The sequence below is a fragment of the Leptonychotes weddellii genome, chromosome 10 (assembly GCF_054177405.1).
Source record: "Leptonychotes weddellii isolate Sample4059 chromosome 10, ASM5417740v2, whole genome shotgun sequence".
Taxonomy (NCBI): domain Eukaryota; kingdom Metazoa; phylum Chordata; class Mammalia; order Carnivora; family Phocidae; genus Leptonychotes; species Leptonychotes weddellii.
In genome coordinates this window covers 23,553,421-23,573,560 of record NC_138378.1, presented here as the reverse complement: position 1 = coordinate 23,573,560, position 20,140 = coordinate 23,553,421, and the positions used below count along the sequence as shown (strand labels likewise).

Here is a 20,140-nt window from a genome sequence, read left to right as displayed (position 1 = left end):
TGAGCTGGCTGAGTTCTGTTACCTACAATCACAAAAGACCTGGCCAATTCCAGGCAAAAACAGCGTCATGGGCAAATCGGAAAGGGAGAGCCGTTGGGGCGATGTTCTTCTGTTGGGGAATCCTTTCCTGCGGAGTTGAGATTGGAGCAGGGCTTTGAAAAATGAAGAGGCTTTTGATGCATGAAGAAAAAACATTACTTCCAGTGAGGGAAGCCGCTTGGGCAGAGGCTTGGTGGGGGAACATCGCAGGGAACAGCACAGTGTGGCTGGAGGAAGAAGGAGGGGTAGACAAGTGGGGGGAAGAGAGGGTGGCCCGAATTGTGCAGAGTCAGTCTCTTCCTGCATTCTCTTTTTCTTCAGGAGCGCCCTTCATCAGTTCATTTATCCATAACCATTTCCTGAGCACCTACTATGTCCCTACCACTCTTTAAAAAAAAAAAAAAGATTTTATTTATTTGTCAGAGAAAGAGAGAGAGCGAGAGCACAAGCACGGGGAGTGGGAGAGGGAGAAGCAGGCTCCTCCCTCGAGCAGGGAGCCCGATGCGGGACTCGATTCCAGGACCCTGGGATGATGTGAGCCGATCCCAGACCTATGATCTGAGCCGAAGGCCGACGCTCAACCGACTGAGCCACCCAGGCGTCCCTGTCCCTATCACTCTTGAAGGGCTGGTGAGATAGCAGGGGACAACACAGGCCAAGTCCCTGCCCTCTTCGTAGCTTCCATTCTAGTCGAAGGAGGTGGGCAGTAAACATGATGCATACATAAATAAATATCATAGTGTAGGGTAGCAATAACTTGTGAAGAAAAACTAAGAGAAGTAAAGGGGATAAAGATTGGTAAAGAGTTGTTCGGGATGATGAAAAAGTTCAGAATGTTTCTGGTGGTGATGCACAACGTTGTGAATGTACTTAATACTACTGAATTGTACATTTAAACATGATGAAAATGGTAAATTTTTATGTTATGTATATTTTACCACAATAAAAATAAAAAAGAGTGGTGGAGGCGTGCTACTGTAGCTAGCGTGGTCAAGGCAGGCCTCCTGGAGGAGGAGGCATTTGAGAAGAGATCCAAATGGAGGGAATTAGCAAGCCTCGAGGATATGGTGGGAAGAGCATTCCAGGTGGAAGGAAGCACAAGCAAAGGCCATGAGGCTGGAGTGTGTTCCAAGGGCTGAAGGGAGCCTGGTGTGCCTGGAGAGAGCAAGCTGGGAGAGGGAGGGAGCTGAGCTGCAGGGGTGGGTGTCAGGAGCCGGCACGCCAGAGAGAACTTTGGGTTGGGTTGTAAGGGCGGTGGGAAGCCAGTGCAGGGTTGGGCAGGGGAGGGACGAGAATGTTTCCGGCCCTGCAAATCAGAAGCAGCAGAGCTGGCCATCCACAAGGTCCAGTCCCAAGCCCTGGGCACACCACAGCCGGAAGAGGTGTCTTGGCTTTATTGCATCCATGGGTGGGGTTTCGGGGAGTCCCCGAAACCCACACGAAGCTCGGTTGTCCATGAGTGTTTTGCGGGGGGGGGCAAGCGGGTTCATTTGCTTTCATCATAGTCCCAGAGGGGTTCTTAATCATCCCTACATTGAAGGTGCCCTTGTGCTTACAAAGGAGAAAGATGGAGAATTTTTGAATGTTGGACTGATGAGGTCCAAGCTATACTTTTAGAAAAATTACTTTGGCTACTCATTGCAACATTATTCATACGAGAAAATATTGGAAGCTTCCTTAATGTTCACCATGAGTGGCCACATTAATTACATTGCCGCACATCCGTCCATAGGAGGGAATACGATGCAGCCATAAAGACGAAAGAAGGATCTCTTTATGCACCAGTATGGAATAAGTCCAAGATATATTTTTAAGTAAATGAAGCAAGTGCAGACCAGGCTGCATAATAAACTTCTATTTGTGTTTTTTTTAAAAGGGAGGGGGCAAGATTATAGATCTAGGTTTGCTTCTACATGCACAGAATATCTTTGGCAACATTCACAAGAAAATAGTCAATGGAAACCTTACCTCATATGGGTTTTATGAAGATGAAATGAGTTAATATTATATAATTGCTCCGAAGAGTGCCTGGTACATAATACGCGCTAGAGGAGATTTTGTTGAATAAAATAAGAGAGGGGCTGCTTCAGGGGACGGAAGGAGTGGCTCGGGATTGGGAAGGCACTTACTTTTCACCCAATGCTCTTAGGCACCTTTTGAATTTGGTACCACAGGCAAACATTGCAATATATATATATTTTTTAGTTAAAATTAAATATATCTGGATAGATAAAAGATAATCTGAGGGGGTAGGAGACTGGAAGGAGGTCCCGCCCAGAATCCCCGGGAATTAGCTGGAATTGGTCAAAGGCTACATTGTGTGGTGTGAAAATCAGGACGGGAGGAAAAAGGGGAAGGGGACGGGGGACACCGAAACACCCACGACCCAGGGCCCACTATAAAAAGCACATTTAAAAACACCAGACTGGAAACTTTTTTTTTTATTATTATTATTTTTTAAATAGCCAAAGCACGTCCCCCCAGGAGGCGTGTTGCAGCTGCGGGCCTGGACCTCGGCAGTTCCCAGGTGATGTCAGCCCTGGCCAGGCGCCAGCCCCGGCCCCTTGGAGACGGTCTTGGTGGGTTCAGCTTGACTGTTTTTCCTTCCTGAGACTTGAGGATACCTTCCTGTCTCAAAGAAAGCAGCCTTTCCAGGGCTTTCTGAGAGTCAGGGCTGGGGGTGGTGGTGGTGGGGAGGCGGTGGGCCTGGGCTGAAGGGGATGGAGGGGCAGGGGAGGGGGGGAAAGGGTGGGGGGAGGCTGCCTCAGGGAGCCAAGTGAATAGTGAGAGCAGAAGGCAGGCCCAGCTCAGTGGCTCCTTAGCCATCCCACAGGGGGCGGGAGGGGGTGTGCTCCTTGGGAATCCAAGGCCCGCCTCCCTGACCCCATCCTCCCCCTGCCCTGGCTGCTGCCTGGGGGACCAACTGGGGTGGGGTGGGGTTGGGGGGCAAGAGACGTTCCCACGGAGTTACCAGCTGGTCAGCGCCTTTCCTCCTCCCTAAGCTCTGGGCCCATCCCGCTCTCCTCTTCGGTTCAAGGCTTGTTGCCAGTATGTTCTGAGCTTCCAGGCCGCTTGGGTTTTCTGCAGACGGGATGAACCACAGATCTGGGTTCGAGGCGCGACTGCCCTCCTAGCTGGGGGACCTCAGGGCGGCCGCTGCTTCTTTATGAGCACCCTCTGTGACGTGGTAAAATGGACCTTGCAGTGTGGTGTGCAGACTGAGTGAGACAGTGCGATGCCTCTGGGTCCTTCGGCAGGTATCTGCTGGGCACCCCCTTTGTGCTGGCCCTGCGTCCCGTCCCGCACTGGGGATGCTGTACGACGGTGGCAGGTGGCCGCCCGAGGGGGCGGTGGGCAGAGGCTCCGGCCGGCTCTGTGGCCTCGGGGGAGTTGCCTTCTGCCTCAAAACCTCAGCTGTTAGTTAGCGCCTGGGCAGGAGAGGAAGGAGGCGAAGAGGGTGGGCTCTGGACGCTGTGTGACCTGGGGGAGCCGCGAGGATGCTAACAGTCCTGCCTGGCTGGAGTGGGGAGCAGTAAATGGGTTACAGCGCTCAAACCGCCTGGCGCTCACCTCTCATCGTTCCCCTCTGCCCACCATAGCTCACCGCTGTGTTTGGCTACTTCACAGAGCTGCTCTGGGTGCTCAGCGAGATGTGTCAGGGATTATCGGGTTACGTTCCGGGGGGGCCTTGGGACCCACAGGTGCCCCATCGTTCATCTGGTGCAGGGTGGGCTGGACAACTTTGCAGAGCCTTTCACACCCGGCAAAGCCTTCTCTGGCCTCAGAGCATCACCCGTTTCCTGTACTCTCTCCCAGACACCCCCCACCCATGCCTTGGAAGCACCGGTCACATTTTTATTTGCTCAGGGTCTGCTTTTTTGATAGACTGTGGCCTCCACGAGGGCGGGTACCACATCTGTCTTATTCTCTGATCATCCCTAGAGTCTTGTGTGGTCCGGAGAGCAGTTCAACACAGGTTTGTTGACTGACCGACTGACAGGCCAAGCCACCTACCTGCAGCTGGTCTATGATGTTAAATTCTATCCTATGCCTCCTGACGAGTTTTACCTCCTCTCTGTGGCTCAGGCCATGGGAGCTGGAGCCAGACCCCCTGGATTCACATTACGGCTATGCCATCACCTAGCTGGATGGCCTTGGACTTGGCTTTCTAGACTGTGAAATGAGGATGACGAGAGAACCTAGCTAGGCAGGCTGCGGCCTAGATTAAGCGAGGCCGTGTGTGTAAGGCTCTCGGAGCAGTGCCTCTGACTGGTGAGCCCCATCAAAGTCACTCCCTCTCATGCTTATCTCTGCTCTGGAATGTGTCACCAGGCAATGAAAACAGTGACTGGGACACATGGAATCTGGTTCTGGCTCATCTCTGACTCACTAGGACATTGGGGATGTGCCTTGCCTTCTCTGGGCCTCAGTTTCCCCATTGGTGACCTGAAGGGCTCCAAGGAGATCAGCTCCAGAGGCCATTCCACTGAGAACCTCCAGGAGTCTGTGCTTGAGCAGACAGGGGAAGATAGCGAGCCCAGGTCACACAGGAGCGGCCACTGGGCTAACCCAGGCCAGGGCTCCTGCTGTCCAGCCAGTTCACCCTCAGCACCGCCCCGGTTTCCAGGCCCTGTTGGCCTGCCCTCTGACCCTGGCCCCCTGGGAGCCTGATCCCAGGCCCGTGGGCTCTGCAAGTCTGGTCTGGATTAGATACGCTGAGAAGCAAACCTGGTCCCCCAGCAGGCTGCTGGGCGGGACCCGTGCTCACAGCTGCTGAGGCTCACAGGGACATAAATCATGGTGGCAGGAGGCTCGGGCACTGGGACCACCCTAGCCTCCCAAAGGGCACGGGGGCCTGGGAGTCATAGGCAGGGACGCCTGGGTCCACCAGGGGTATTCTCTATCCTCAGTTAGAGCAGCTGAAGTGAGGGCGAGTCCAAGGAGGCCAGGAGACCATCTGGCAGGCCTCACATCCTTGCAGTCCGAAGTGTCGACTTTGTTCTAACTTTTCATTCTGCAATCATTTCCAAACATCCAGGGGAGTGAAAAGTGGTGCAGAGAACTCCAATATACCCTTTACCTGGACTCACCAAGTTTGAGCCGTTTGCCACATTGGCAGGATCCTTCCCTTGCTCACACCTGTGTTTCCTGAACCATCCAAGTATGGTCTCTACGGCATGTTCCTCAATGATACTTCAGGGTGTATTTCTTAAGCACAAGGATATCCTCTTACATAACCATACTGTTAGCAAATTCGGAAAATGGAACGTTGCTACAGTACTTTTATCCAATCTATTGTTCTTATTCTGATTTTGTAACCTGTCTTCTCTAGCATATCCCTCCACAGTACGGCCTTCAGTTCAGGGTCACGTCCTGCATTTTGTTGTCCAGGTCTCAACTTTGGATATCCTATCCACAGCAGGAGATGCATTCAACTTTACATGTATGTCCCGTAAATTGATAGTTGTTTTTTTTTTTTAAGATTTTATTTATTTGACAGAGAGAGACAACAGCGAGAGAAGGAACACAAGCAGGGGGAGTGGGAGAGGGAGAAGCAGACCCTGCACTGATCAGGGAGCCCGACGTGGGACTCGATCCCAGGACCCTGGGATCATGACCTGAGCCGAAGGCAGACGCTTAACGGTGAGCCACCCAAGTGCCCAAATTGATAGTTTTGTAAATCCTCTATTTATTTATATTTTTTTAAAAAAAGATTTTATTTATTTGAGAGAGCGAGAAAGAGAGGGCATGAGCAGGGGGAGGGGCAGAGGGGAAGCAGACTCCCCGCTGAGCAGGGACCCCGATGTGGGATGATGTGGGATTCGATCCTAGGGCCCCAGATCATGACCTGAGCCGCAGGCAGATGCTTCACTGACTGAGCCACCCAGGCGCCCCTGTAAATCCTCTATTTAATGTTCTCACAATAATGCATTGTGTTTGTGACCGTGTGTGGGTGCTTAAGAGTTAACCTGCTAAATATACCACACATTTTTGGAATTCTGTTTTGTGGTGTTTTTTAATCTAACAGGAGCCTCATAAAATAGAAGTGGTTGGACCAACGAGGGGAGCTTATGCAATGGAGGAGCCCTGCCTGGAGGAAGGGGTGCTGCATTCTCAGTCCTGCTCAGATCCCAAAACTGCGCAACCATGGCCCACTGCTGTTCTTCTCTGGGCTTTGGTGTCCCTCATTGCCATGGCCAGTGTCTTGAGGTCTTCCACCTGCAACTGCAAAATTAGGGAAGAGAGCCCTGTGTGTCGTGGGGGGATACTTGGGTTCCTAGGGACCCAGGAAGGCCAGGGACTCCCTGGGAGACCCGAGGGAGGCTGCTTCCTCTGGATTGGCTCAGTCCCCTCATTGTGAAGCGGCGGCCTCGGATACCATTTTTGCCCCAATGCTCCTAGTGTCTAAGTTTTGGGTAGAGAGTGAGACCTGAAATTTAAGCCTCCCCTCCAGGGTCCCAGGTGGTCTGGCTGAAGTTGGTCACCCCCACAGCCCTGGGTTTCTCCTCCCTGAGCTCCTGTTACTCCTCTGGCTCCAAGTTGGCCCTCACTCAGGGAGACTTGGGGATCCTGGCTGGGCTGGCCCATCCTGAAGGTGGGAAGCATAGGTGTTGGGGGCAGGGACGTTGGGCAAATGCCCACCCGAGGGACCGGTCTGTGGCTATGCCTCTCCCAAGTCTCATGTGTTGGGTTGGCCTGGCAGCTCACCGACGCTTGGATGGTAACTGTGTGCTACCCGGGAGTGAAGCTCAGGCAAGCCTGTAAGCGGGAAAGTGCACGAGATGGAGTACTAAGCAGCTGGGAACAAGTCCGAAGTGGCTCCGTACACGGAGGGCTTTTTTTGTGTGCAGGACAGCGTGTGTGCAAGGTTGCGGCTCGCGTGGAAAAACAATGTCTATGTGGCTTGCCTATATATGCAAAGCCGGTTCCTGCAGGCATTCCCAAGACCCTGATGAACAGTAATTGCCTCGGAGATCAGGAACTGAGTGGCTGGGAAGGAAGGAGACGTACTGTTGCTTTCGTCTCTTTTGTATCTCCTGAGCTAGGGACTCTGTAAGTGCATCCACTTCACAGGAAATACAATGGGAAGAACCCGGCATGAGGAGGAGTGCAAGAGGAGCTCCCGACCCTTCCTGGTCTGCACGCTGGGTACACGAGTGTGTGCGGCTTGTGAAAACTCGTTGAGCTATGCACTCACCGGCGGGTGCGCTGTCCTGTGCGTGAGTTGTACTTCGGGGGAAAGCTGTAACTTAGTATGCTGTAAATGCCTGTTTCAGTGTCCGTTTTACAAAAACTCTGTAGGATTACAGTGTCGACTGTGGTTGTCTTTGGGATGGGTGCTATTTCTAGGGTCTTGCAGCGTTTAAATGTTTTACAGTGAAAACAGAAGCAGAGAAACCGATGGATGCTTTTTCAGAACTAGAAATCAGGACAGAGCACTTTTGGAAGGACACACAGGAAAGTGCTACCAGCCACTGGCTTCAGGGAGGAGATTACTTGCCCCGTGCAGAAATGGTCTATTAAAAACTATTTAACAAGGCAAACAGATAATTATCATTCTGTCCCAGCTATTCTTGCTGGTTAGAGACGGGCCCAGGGAGGCCCGGGGTGGAGGTCGAGCGATTTCTCTGGGGTCACTCAGCAAATCTGGTGGCAGAAGTGGGCCTCCAGCCATGAGCACCCAAGGGTCTGCTCTGTCCCCACTCCCGGGTTTCCTGCCATTGACAAGTCACAGTCCTTTCCTATGGCTTTGCCAGGGGCTGCCTGGCCCTGGGCAGACACAGGGAGTACAATGTGCTTTCCTAATTAGCTCCCCCCGGGGGACGCACGACTACACTGGGACAGGATAGGCAAGCCCCGTGTCCCTGGAACACTGGGGACACGAGGTGGAGGGTGCGGGGAAAGCTCTCCCAGGCTGGACCTCCGCCCTTTGGGGCCCTCCTTCCTGCACTTCTCATGCCAAAGAGGTTAAATGTGGTGGTTTCACGGCCACTCTAACCTGGGCTGACCCCCTTACTCTCCTGGGGCCGCGGTTTTTGTCTGTGAGGCAGACGGGGTGCGTCTCGCTCACCGCGGTGGTGTCTGGCGCAGCGCCTGGCATGGACAGTGTGCTCAGTAATCTGTTGATCTGCAAAACGGGCAGCCCCGCTTCAGGCTCAGTCAAAAGGTCAAATGCAGAGCAGAGTGGATACAAGCGTGGACTCTGGCCAGGCATCCATCAGTAGACACTAATTAAAAGTGTTTGTTAAATTCATTTTCCAAATAAGCATGAGTGTACCCAGAGACAAGGGCGGCTGCCCGGCTCTGTCACCTCACCTGGCCCCGCTCTCTGCCCTACCTTCCTTCCCCCCAGCCTCCCGAGCCTCTGATGCTGGCCTCACAGGGACTGTCCCAGTCGGAGAGCCAAGGGCACTCGGCTGCACTGCCCAGCTGCCCCCGTCACCATCGTGGCTGAATCTGTGAGATGGGGAGACACCAGCCCTCACTTCGCAGGCCTGCTGGAGAAGAATCGGGGCCTTGGGGCGCTGGCACCCCAGTGGGGTATCTCTGGGGCAAGGGAAGGCTTTGGGGGTGGACAGACCTCACCTCATCATCCTGCCGCATGCCTTTGGGGGGGGTCACTGCTCCTCCAAATCATCTCAGCTAAAACAGGGGTAAGAACATCCCGTTAGTGCATTCGCTTGCACATGTGGGAACTGCATGCCTACACAGCCCTGTCTGTGAAAACACGGAGAAGGGACGGGTTACAGTAGAGAACATTCGTCAGGTGGAACACACAGCCACTAAAGGGACGAGGCCACTCTTTACCTTTGTGTGCTGACTTGGGATGACAGTCGACTTAGGTCAGGGAGAGACTGCAAGGGGCAGGAAGCACGGACAACGCGCTATTGTTTGTGTGAAGAATGGGAGAAAGTTAACATATACATGTTTCTGTCCTTGCTTGGTTATTCATAGGGAATGGGACAAAATCTGGGAATGGGACAGATCACAAAATCTGGTGACTGAGGCTGCCTGCAGGGAGAGCTGGTGGCTGGAGGGCACGAGGAACAGAAGCTTCACCATATTTCTTCTTGTACCTCTTGAAGTTTGAACCATGTGGATAAATATATTCCTTTTTCAAAAATAAATAAAATTAAGATTTCTTGACCAACCGCACCAGACAGCTAAGGGCTGTTCAAGAAGACTGTTGTGAAGCCTGGTTATCTTGCCTTCTGGAGATGGGTCCTCCTGCCTTCCCCCCGAGCCCTACCTCCTCCAAGGCAGAAGGCAGCACCTGTGACATCGGGCCTCTGCACAGTCTAGGAGAGGGGCCACCTCTGACCTCTGATGTCCCTAGTTCCCCCAACCCTGTTCTTCAGCTGGGAACATCTTTTATTTAAAAATACTTTTTTATTTTAAACCCACCAATTCTCTCTCTCTCTCACATATACACACACACACCCCCACACTCATTCACAGATATGCACACATCCTCTGTCACCAATAGTCTTTGTTTTTCCAGAAGTTCAGCCTTGTCTCTGACCAGCCAGGTCTGGGGCTGGCTGGCTGGGTCCTCATAGCTCTCTGAGGGTGCGGTGGAGATGTCCCAGGGAGCCTGCCCACAGGGTCATGGGCCCAGACCATTGTCCCCTGGTCCCAACATGAAAGAAGTTTGGGTTGGGCTCCTGGGGTCTTCTCCCCTATTTAACCAGTGGCTGGCCTCTGGCCTCCTTCTCCAGGGTCCTGCTTGAAACAAATGCCACAGGGGTCTAGGCTCATCTCCGCGGCACTCGGAGGGGGGCCACCCCCCTCACCTTCAAGCAGCTGCCCCCCAGGTCACGACGGCCACCCTGTAAGAGGGAAGAAAGAGAAAGTTCGATCAGGTCCCCATGCACACTGGAACTAACCTCTGTGTCCAGCAATAGGGGACTTGATAAATAAATCATAGCCACACAATACAGTTCTCCACCGCAGAAGGCCGAAGAGACTCTCCAGGACTGACAGGGAATGATGGAGAGATAGCTGCACTGAAGGACAAAAGCAAGAACTGAGTGAATGTTCCTGTGTGCTGAGATGTCTAGAGAGAAGGGCATATGGGAAGTTGCTAACGGGCTTCCCTGGAGGAGAGGGATTTCATGAGGAGGAGGCATGACGGGTGGGAGGGAGGCTCTTTTTTTCTTTTTTTTTTAACACTATGTACTTTTTTACCCTTTTCATTTCTTGTAATTTCATTTCATGTAATTTGTTGCTTTTTAAAAAAAAAAAAATCCAATACATTTTAAATCATGATATTTTATATTAAAGGGCAAAACAAACGAAGCCCACAGTGGTCCTCCCCACTGCCCGACGGTATGCCCAGTGGCTTACCCATTAACCTTCAAAAGCAGACTCTGGCTTTCTGGCCTCCCTGCCTTCATTCAGGGTGTCCTCTCTGCCAGGAATATGCACTCTGGTCCCGTCTCCCCGGGAAGGTTTCTCTATTCCTGCCATTACCCAGCACTTCCGGGTACATATCACCAGAAGAAAACTTAGGAGGGGAAGACAGAGTCTCTTTTTGTTCCCCCATCAGGCTGGGGGCTGAGAGAGGGGTAGGCAAAAGTTCTTCACTCTGTAGCCCCAGTTGCAGCCCTGAGCCTGACATGAGCAGGTGCAGACTACTGCTGCTCGAATCTGTGGTGCCCACTGGAAGATGAGCTCACGGTGGCAGCCCTGAAGCCACCCGTCCCTCAGCCCGCAGGGCCCATCCCTACCCGGTGGTCTGTGGGCTGACATGGGGGTATCGTCCTCACTGTAACCCAGCGAGGTCACAGACATTAGAGCACCCCCTCTGTTGAGGCCTCCAGCCACGGAATGATGTTGGTAAAAAAGCTGGGCTAGAAATCCGTGTTGTCCCACAGTCTGTTCTGCTTCCAGGACCCTACTGGTGTCTGAAATCCCACTGTCAATGCTGGCCCCACGGAGGCTGGCTAGGAGATGATAGGACAGGCCTCTTTCTCAGCCATCTAGAGAAATAGCCAAGCATCTGGGAGCTCTGCCCCCTGCCCCCTCCGCCCTGGGCCCAGGTTGGGGCAGATCCATCCAGATGTGAGCCCAGTCTCCCTCGAGGCTCTCTGGGCCCAGGGACAACGTGTTCATTCACAGGCAGGGCTATTTTGAGGGCTGAGGCCACAGTCCCAGCAGAGCCTGGGGCTTAGGCTTCTCAGACAAATCTGGCAGGAGTGGCTGGGAAGGGGGGACAGGCGTTGGGGGGGGAGGGGGTGTAGTGTTGGGGGATAATAAAACCCGCCTCCCACTCTTTCACTCGATGACCTCAGGGGCAGGGGGAGCCACCTCTCCGCCAAGTCTGGCAGTCATCGGGAGACCCCGGTCTCAAGCTAATGCTGGGACTGTTCACCTCTCTGAGCTTCAGTGTCCTCATCTATGAAATGAGGACAAAATGATTCTACTGCCACCCCAGGGTGCAGGCGATTGCAAATGCAGCTGCGAAAGAGGCTTGCAGACTGCCAAAAGCACTTAGAAGGGGCCCTGACTAGGCCCCAGCTTCTCCGTCCCCTAGGAACTCAGCACCTAGGGCTCTGGGAAGCACCATGATTAGGATTAGTCGGGCTTTAGTGAAACAGATCTGGGCTTTGATCCCTGCTTTGCCACGGACTATCCGTCGGACCTCGGGCAGGTGACTTCACCCCACTGAGCCCGTCTCCCCACGTGTGAAGTGGAGTTACTGTGAGGATTACCCACGCTCACCTAGGTAAAGTCCGTAGCACAGTGTCAGGCACACAGTAAGTGTTCAGTAGATGGTCACAAGTATTATTATCGGCATCATCCGGTAATGGTGCCTCCTTGCCCCGCCCCCCAACCCTCTGGCCATGTCCGCTCTTGAGCTGTGTACACCAACTGGGGAGGGGGCCTTACAAGAGGATCCTATCCAACTCCGCCCCCAGGTGACAAAGGGGGAAATGGTAGAGACAAGAACCCCCCTTCCATCTCCCACTTGCTATTTCTACCACAGAGGACCACACTTAACCCCTCCTTAGACAGAAAGATACTACAAGAGCATGGTGGTCCCTAGTGACCCCATCCTCAGACCAGCCATGTGGGAGGGAGGGGGTGGCTCAGAGTAAAGCAATAGAGTCTGGGCCTTGGAGCTCTCTGGCCCCCAAAGCTCAGAAGGGAGCCCCTGCCGTGGCTCCACGAGAGGGTCAGTTTTCTCTCAGTTGAGTCTTCGAGGGGCCAGAGCCGGCCAGGATCGCCCCTCTCGCCTACTCCCAGAGGAGCCTGTGGGGGTGAGCATGGCTTCTGCAGCCAAATTTGGCTAGGTTCTTGGTCCTGTAGACGGATCGCGGGGAAACAGCCAGACCCAGGCGAGTGAGTCCCTGTGATCCAGGGGACAGGCTGAAACCAGCAGAGAAGGCCCCCCAGCCTGCCCTGCTGTTGGTGTGGGCACATGGCAGGCACACCTTTTTCCCCAGGCCTGCACTTACAGCTCCCCAGCCCCCCACCCTCTCTCCCCACCCATAACCTTTCCCACTTCCCAATCGCGCAGGCCTGAGTTCAAACCCTCACTTCATCACGGGCAGCGTCTCTGAACCAGCGACAGCATCTCTAGGCAGGTGGGGGTCACCAGAGCACCTCTTTCCCTCATTGCCCCTGAGGGGTTTTAACCAGAATGTGTGAAGAGTGCTTAGCACAGGAAATCAGTGCCCATCAAGACTGCCTCCCCTCTGTGCTCTGCCACCTTCAATGTCTTCCCCTTTCCTTCCAGTATCATTTTCCTGATGCCAACTCTTGGGGTGCCCTGTTCCTAGAACACCTTTCCCTATCCACTCATCTGCCTGCCTCTGTTCCTCAGCATGTGTCAGGAATTCAGCCCCTAGCTGGGGGCTTCCTCTGGGCTCCCACAGTCCCTTGGTGCTCTGCCTCCCCACCATGAAACTGCGGCATCCCTGTCTTCATCCCCATTCCCTTGCCCTGGCCCTGGGAGTTCCTGACTGTGGTGGGTGGGACCCCACAACCTGCTTCTCTGGAAATGTTCTCAGAGCCAACAAAAGGCAACTATTGGGTAAATAAGGTTGGCTGAACTGAAGGAACAGGTGAAGGGCGGTTAGAGGGTTATCACTGAGGGCCCAGCCAGCCCTTCACAACTCAGGTTGGATGCATGAAGGCCCACCTGGCTTCCCCACCCAGCCCGGAACACGGGCCAGGGCCCGCAGCTGGGAGCCGCAGAGTACAAGTCAGACAGAGCCTAAGACGACTGACTCAGGGAATCTGAAGCAGCCATGGGGGTGAGAGGCCAGGCTGGGAGTCTGATGAGTCAGAAGATGATGGTCTGGGGCCAGGACACAGAAGCTTCCCCAAGACAGAGTAAAGCAGGGGGCCTAGAGCAGCTGTAAGAACCAAAGAATGGGGGACTCAGAGACCTGACTCCAATCCCCCATGCCCTTTCACTTTCCGAAAGACTGTGGGCCAGTCAGGGACGCCCCCGGGCTCAGTATCTCCAGATGTAAATGCTAGCTGCTGAAATCCAAAGGTGTCACGCAGACCAGCTTCCCTACTGTAGGAGAAGGCCAGGACAAGAGAGGGAAATGTGGGGGATGAAGCAGGCTCCTTGGGGCCTAAGCGGGAGGAGAACCTGCTTCCAACCAGGAGAGCCCCCTTTCCTTTTTTTTTTTTTTTTTAAGATTTATTTATTTGACAGAGAAAGAGAGACAGCAAGAGAGGGAACACAAGCAGGGAGAGTGGGAGAGAAGCAGACTTCCCGAGTAGCAGGGAGCCCGATGCGGGGCTCGATCCCAGGACTCTGGGATCATGACTTGAGCCGAAGGCAGACGCTTAACGACTGAGCCTCCTGGGATCATGACCTGAGCGGGAGGCAGATGCTTAAGGACTGAGCCACCCAGGTGTCCCTTTCAACCTCAGCAGCTACTCAACTCCATCTGCCCCCTACCATGCTGGTTCTCATCCTTATCTGGAAAACCACAGGAGCTCAGCTCCAGCTCCATCCAGCTGACTCAACAGTGACCTCGCCCCCACACTCTATCCCTTTTGGGGAGACCCCCTTCTTCACTCCTACTGCTCATTAGCTGGCTACCTCAGTCTTTTAGTGGGGGATATGTGTCTCCTTTTCTTCTCAGTCTCCCGCCAAGTCTTAGGATGGCGGACAATTATTTTACTGGTAGGGGTAGTTCATGGCAACGTGGACCAGCAAGCAACAGAACCTGCGTTGTGGCTTCCCAGGTGAGCAAATGTGGGCATGCGATCACACCCCCCTGAGCCTCAGATCCTCATCAGTGATAAAACGGGCAGAATAACTACCTGCCTGGGGGTTCTTGTGAGGGTAAAAGAGGAGGAGGAACGCACCTCGCGCATGGGAAGAACTTAATGATGGCCTTTCTAACTATTTCCTCACGCTCTTTCCCCAGCACACCTTCACTTAAAGGGGTGTCCTTCAATGAGCAATCTCCGTTCTCTGGGCTTTCCCGTACCACTTCTGTTTGGGGGACTTTGGGTGAGTGGTTCTGTTCCACACAAATCCTGGGCTTGGAGCGCCGCAGCCCCCGACGAACTTCCTGCCGCTTCCCCCTCTCTTCACTGGGGTCTCTGCTCCTCTTCTGCTTCCCTAGGAGGCCCCGTCCCCCGCCAACCCCTGACCCGCGGCTACCGTCCTGGGGCTCCGCGCACTCACCCCTTTGCGCTGGTTGCTGAGGCAGAAGGTGCAGATGGAGCGCGGCTGGCGGCCGCCGTCGGGGGCGGCGGGGACCGCGCTCTTGGCACTGCCGGCCGCACGGAAGCACGGCTGCCCGTCGTCGGCCGCGTCGCCCAGCAGCAGCACGTTGGCCAGGTGTGCGATGTAGCTGGACGCCAGGCGTAGCGTCTCGATCTTGGACAGCTTGCGGTCCACCGGCTCGGTGGGGATGAGCGTGCGCAGCGCCGTGAAGGCCGTGTTCACGCTCTGCGTGCGGTCCCGCTCCCGCGCGTTGGCCGCCTGCCGCTGTCGCACCACCACCACGGGGCCCGCGCCGCCGCCGCCGCCGCCCGCCCGCCGCCCGCCCCCGGGGCCCGGGCCGCGCCGCGCCGCCTCCAGGCCCTCGCAGCAGCCGAACGACTGGTCGGACGCGTCGCTCTCGCTGCGGTTCTCCTCATCCTCGCTCAGCAGCCGCACGTCCGGGTACAGCACGTGCGCGCCGACGGGGCGCAGCAGCGCGAACGCCATGGGCGCCCGGCCGCGTCCCTCGGTGCGCCGCGTCCCAGCGTCTGCCGCGCCCCGCCGTGCGCTCCCGCGCGCTCCCACGGCCCCGCCGGCCGCCGCCTTATAGCCGGGGAGGGGCCAATCACGAGGCCGCCCCGGTGGGGGCGGAGGCCGCCGCCCTGGCCAATGGGGAGACGCCCCTCGCGCCCCGGCCAATGGCGAAGCGCCCGCCGCCCCCGTTCCCCAGGTTGAAAGCAGCCCGGGAGCTAGGGGGCCCGCCCTGGAGGCTCCAGTGCGCGCAGGCGAGCGGGGCAAGTGTCTGGGGGGGTCTGTGGCTGGGGTCGGGTGTGCCCAGATCTGGACTCTTTATCTTCGGTCTAGACCCGCAGGGAGACTCTCACGGCTTCAGTTTCCTCGTTCGGAAAGAGGATTGCAGAGAAACCAGCTCGGGGTTTTCCCGCCCCCACGTTCTGATACTGTGGTTCTGCAGCTTTCTTGTGTGTAAGAATTAGGGAAGGGGGCTGTTGGCATGACAGATTCCCGGGTTCCTCCCGTTCTGATGCAGCAGGTCGGGAACGGGGCCCAGGAATCTGCATTAGGATGGTGTCCATGGAGAACACTTAGAGAAACACTAACCTTTCCAAATAAGGATTCCACAGTGTCACATCCTCAACAGCAAACTTAAAAAAAAAAAAAAGGCAAACAAAAAATACACACAAACCAGTACTTCATTCATTCATCTATTCATTCAACAAATATTTCTTGGGTCCCTGTTATGTCAGGAATGGTTTTAGGTCTCAGAATAGAAAGGTGACCGACTCTGCCCTCATGGAATTGACATTTTGGTTGAGGTCCTACTGTGTGCCAGCCACCGTGCTGGGTACTTTACTGCTCGTTGCTGAAGTTGTGGGGGAGTATCCCCGATTTACAGATGAGAGAGCTCTAGCCTTCAGTCTTACAAGGGGTGAGTGGAGGCATTAGCCCCAGCCTGTTTGACTTCACTATCACCCGGTCCCACTAACCTCCACCACCAGTAAAACACAAATTGCTTTCCTGTACTCTCCACAATTCCACCCTGGCTCCAAATCCATGCCCCCCCCCCCTCCCTCCTCAGAATGCCACCACAGAGAGAGAGGTGTGACTGTCTTTCCTCATTGCCTGCCTTCCTTCCTTCCTTCCTACCTTCCTTCTTTCCTTTCTCCTTCCTTCCTTCGGGAAACCTTAGATTGTTGAGTCTGACATGTTCTCCTTCTCAGGGGCCCTGGGAGGAATTACTGAGCTGTTGAAGGCAGCTGGGGTTCCCACACTATGCCCTCTTCCCAGCTCCATCCTGGGGACTGGCCCAACCTATATCCCTAGGCTTTGAAAATAAATTTCTCTTCAATCTGAACGCATCTATGTGGTAGAGAGGGCACAGGGAGTGAAGGTGAAGAGTTTCTAGATGTGTTTTTGGCTTGTTTTCCTTTCTGGGCCTCAGTTTTCTTGAAGATGCCTCCCAGTTCTGCCACACTCCTTTCCTGGCTTCCCCCACCCAGGCCAGAATGGGGGAGGGAAGCTCGAGGGTCTCCCTAGGCTGCTGGGAGAGCAGCCCCTGATGTCTTCAGGCCCCAGGGTCTATGGGAAGTTCTGTTCCCACACCTGGCTCCCCCACCCCTCCTCATTCGACCGTGACCCCAGCCAGGCTGGGCTTTGGGGGAGAGGAGAAGGAGCCTGTGCGCGCGCGGCCCCCCCCCCCCCCACCAGAGCTAGTCCCACACGCAGCCCCAGGCCGGACTGCTGCTTCCTGAGCCGATGAGTTATTACCGGGAGATTTCCTTCCCTGTCTACGCCTCCTCACAGGGGCTCCTGGCTCCCTTCACTTTCGCTTTCTCCCCCTTCTCCCCCTCTCCTCTGCTCTCAGTCCTCAGGCAGCTTGAAATTCCTCTGTCCGGCCCCCTCCCCATTGCAGCTCCGGGTTGGAGAAGCCAAGCAGGGCATGAACTGGGCCCGGAAGCCGGGGAGGGCTTATGTGGTAGGCTCATTCATTCGCTTGCTCCTCAGGCAGGCTTTGACACACAGGAGCCTGGGAGTAAAATAAAACCGTGAATGAGACTGAGTCGGGCCTTCTGCAGCCCGGAGGGGAAGGCGAGCTGTAAACAAAGAACTCCGGGACAATGTGGTAGGAGCCAGCCATGCGCCTGCATCCCAGATCCCGGGTCCAGCCCCAGGGTAGCTGCCCCATGGAGTCTGGGTTTCTGGCTTTGAAAACTGGGGATAATAACAGCACTCCTTCCTAGGGCTGGTGATGGTTCCAAGAGTGCATGCTGGTAAAGCCAGGGCCTGGCACCTATCCAGCACTCAACATGTAAGAGGAGTTCATGCTGAATTTCTTAGGGGCTGGCCGCAGGTGGAGGAGGGACCCATGGCCTGCAAGGGCTGAGCAGCTTTGACTCTGTTCCCAGTCCCATCTCTGGGAGTGGGGATGGGGCTCTTGCCACATTCTCAGTTCACCCACATGAGGGGCTCAGCTCCTCCCATCCCCTGGCCTCTGTCTCTCTGCTCCAGCCACACTGCCTGGGGAGCCCACCTCCACCTGGTATGCACCTGCCTCACTATCCCCCTCACTTCCTTCTGATCATCCCTTAAATCCCATCTCCTCAGGGAGGCCTTCCCCCACCACTGCCCCTACCCATTCATCCCCACCAGCACCCCCACGGCTCTCCTTCTCCGACTCACCCTGCTTTCCTTCTTTCCATAGCATTTGTTACTGCTTTTATTCATTCATCTGCAAATATTAACTGAGCACCTACTATGTGCCAGGCACAGTTCTGGGTCTGGGGAATACAGCAGTGAACATACTACATAATTAGTTGTCTTCCTCCACTAGAATATACATGTCATGGGGCAAGGACACTGTATTTTGCTCATCTCATTTCCTCTCTGTCACAACCTTCCAAGGTAGGCGTTGTTATTATTCCCAATTACAGATGAAGAACCCGAGGTCCTAAGAGCGGGGAGTGATTTGCCCGAGGTTGCACCGTGGGCCGGAGGGGAGCTCAGGTCAGTCACACTCCTTCCCCAGCCACACAGCCTCTCTGGCAGCCCAGAGGTATGGGAGGGCTGAGTAGGAGTCCGCCAGGTAAGAGGAGGAGAGTCTTACAGATTGAGAGAACAGCCAGTGGCCCCTGCCTTCCTGACCAGGGCACCTTGGGCGTCTGTCCTCTTGAAACATTTGGAGTTGGAGTTCCTCCAAGCCACCAGCTCTGTACCTCTCCGAGCCTTTGCCCTAGCTGTCCTCCCCTGCCTGGAGTGGTCATCCCTTTGGATCTTACCAACAGCACTACCCCTCTGCCAGAGTTAGGTGCAGCTTCTTGGCGAAGCCCGCTTTGTTGCTCCTCTTCCGCCTTGGTACAGTCTGGCGTGTTGATCACACTGTATTTTGTATTTTGACTTCTCTCCCTTTGTCCCTGATTCCCCACTCTCCTTTCCCTCCCCACACAGGACACCCACTCTAATATATATTTTTTAAGACTTCATTTTGTTTGTTTGTTTGTTTAGAGCAGTATTAGGGTTTCAAACAGAATTGAGAAGACACAGAGGTTTCCCGTATTCCCTTTGCCCTGCCACAGATAGCCTCCCCGTTATCAATGCCACTCACCAGAGTGGTACATCTGTTACAATTGATGAACCTACATTGACACATCATTATCACCCGGATTCCGTAGGTGACTTTAGGATTCACTCCTGGTATTGTATATTCTGTGGGTTTGGACGAATGTTTATAATGACATCATTATCATTTCATCATTACGGTATCATACTGACTATTTTCACTGCCCTAAAAATCCTCTGTACCCTGCCTGTTCATCTACATCCCATCCCTGCAACCGCTGATCTTTTAATTGTCTCCGTAGTTTTGCCTTTTCCAGGATGTCATGTGGTTGGAATCATACAGTACATAGCTATTTCAGATTGACTTCTTTCTCTTAGAAATATGCACTTAAGTTTCTTCTATGTCTTTTTGTGGCTTGAAAATGCATTTTTAAAGCATTGACTAGGGGCGCCTGGGTGGCTCAGTCGTTAAGTGTCTGCCTTCGGCTCAGGTCATGATCCCGGGGTCCTGGAATCGAGCCCCACATTGGGCTCCCTGCTCCGCAGGAAGCCTGCTTCTCCCTTTCCCACTCCCCCTGCTTGTGTGCCCTCTCTCGCTCTCTCTCTCTCTGTCAAATAAATAAATAAAATCTTTTTTTAAAAAAGCATTGAATAATAGTCCATTGTCTGGATGTATCACACTTATTTGTCCATCTACCTACTGAGGACATCTTGGTTGCTTCCAAAGTTTGGCTATTATGAATAAGGCTGCTATAAGCATTGTGTGCAGGTTTTTGTGTAAACATAAGTTTCAACCCTTTGGAGCATGATTGCTGGATTGTATGATAAGAGTATGTTTAGTATTATAAGAAACCATCAAACTGTCTTCCAAAGTGTCTGTGCTTTCTTGCATTCCACCCCAATAGATGAGAGTTCCTGTTACTCCATATCCTTATCGGCATTTGTTGTTGTCAGTGTTCTGGATTTTCGCCCTTCCGATAGGTGTGTAGTGGTATCTTATTGTTTTAATTGGCATTTTCCTGATGACATATGATGTGGAGCATCTTTTTATATGCTCATTTACCATCTGTGTGTCTTCTTTGGTGAGGTGTCTGGTCAGGTCTTTGGCCCATTTTTAAACTGCATTTGTTTTCTTCTTCTTTTTTTTTTTTTTTTAAGATTTTATTTATTTATTTGAGAGAGAGAGAATGAGAGAGAGCAAGCACATGAGAGGGGGGAGGGTCAGAGGGAGAAGCAGACTCCCCGCCGAGCAGGGAGCCCGATGCGGGACTCGATCTAGGGACTCCAGGATCATGACCTGAGCCGAAGGCAGTCGCTTAACCAACTGAGCCACCCAGGCGCCCC

The 20,140-nt window shown here is 54.0% G+C and overlaps 1 protein-coding gene across 1 annotated transcript; it reads right to left on the bottom strand.

Annotated features, from left to right (window-relative positions):
* Nucleotides 1-9,409: 9,409 nt before the first annotated feature.
* On the bottom strand, nucleotides 9,410-15,306 carry TCF15 (transcription factor 15). Its single transcript, XM_006749694.3, has 2 exons — nucleotides 14,702-15,306; nucleotides 9,410-9,869 (listed from the first exon to the last, which is right to left on the bottom strand). Exons 1-2 carry the CDS (start codon nucleotides 15,227-15,229, stop codon nucleotides 9,795-9,797), a joined length of 603 nt encoding a protein of 200 aa, XP_006749757.2. The 5' UTR covers nucleotides 15,230-15,306; the 3' UTR covers nucleotides 9,410-9,794.
* Between the last annotated feature and the right edge of the window lie 4,834 nt (nucleotides 15,307-20,140).

What these genes read in the sequence shown, in the direction of transcription:
- TCF15 (XM_006749694.3), bottom strand. Translation starts at nt 15,229, where the DNA reads ATGGCGTTCGCGCTGCTGCGCCCCGTCGGCGCGCACGTGCTGTACCCG. An exon ending in TCAGCAACCAGCGCAAAGGG is followed by an intron (nt 9,870 to 14,701) that starts GTGAGTGCGCGG and finishes TCCCTCTTACAG; the next exon opens with GGTGGCCGTCGTGACCTGGG.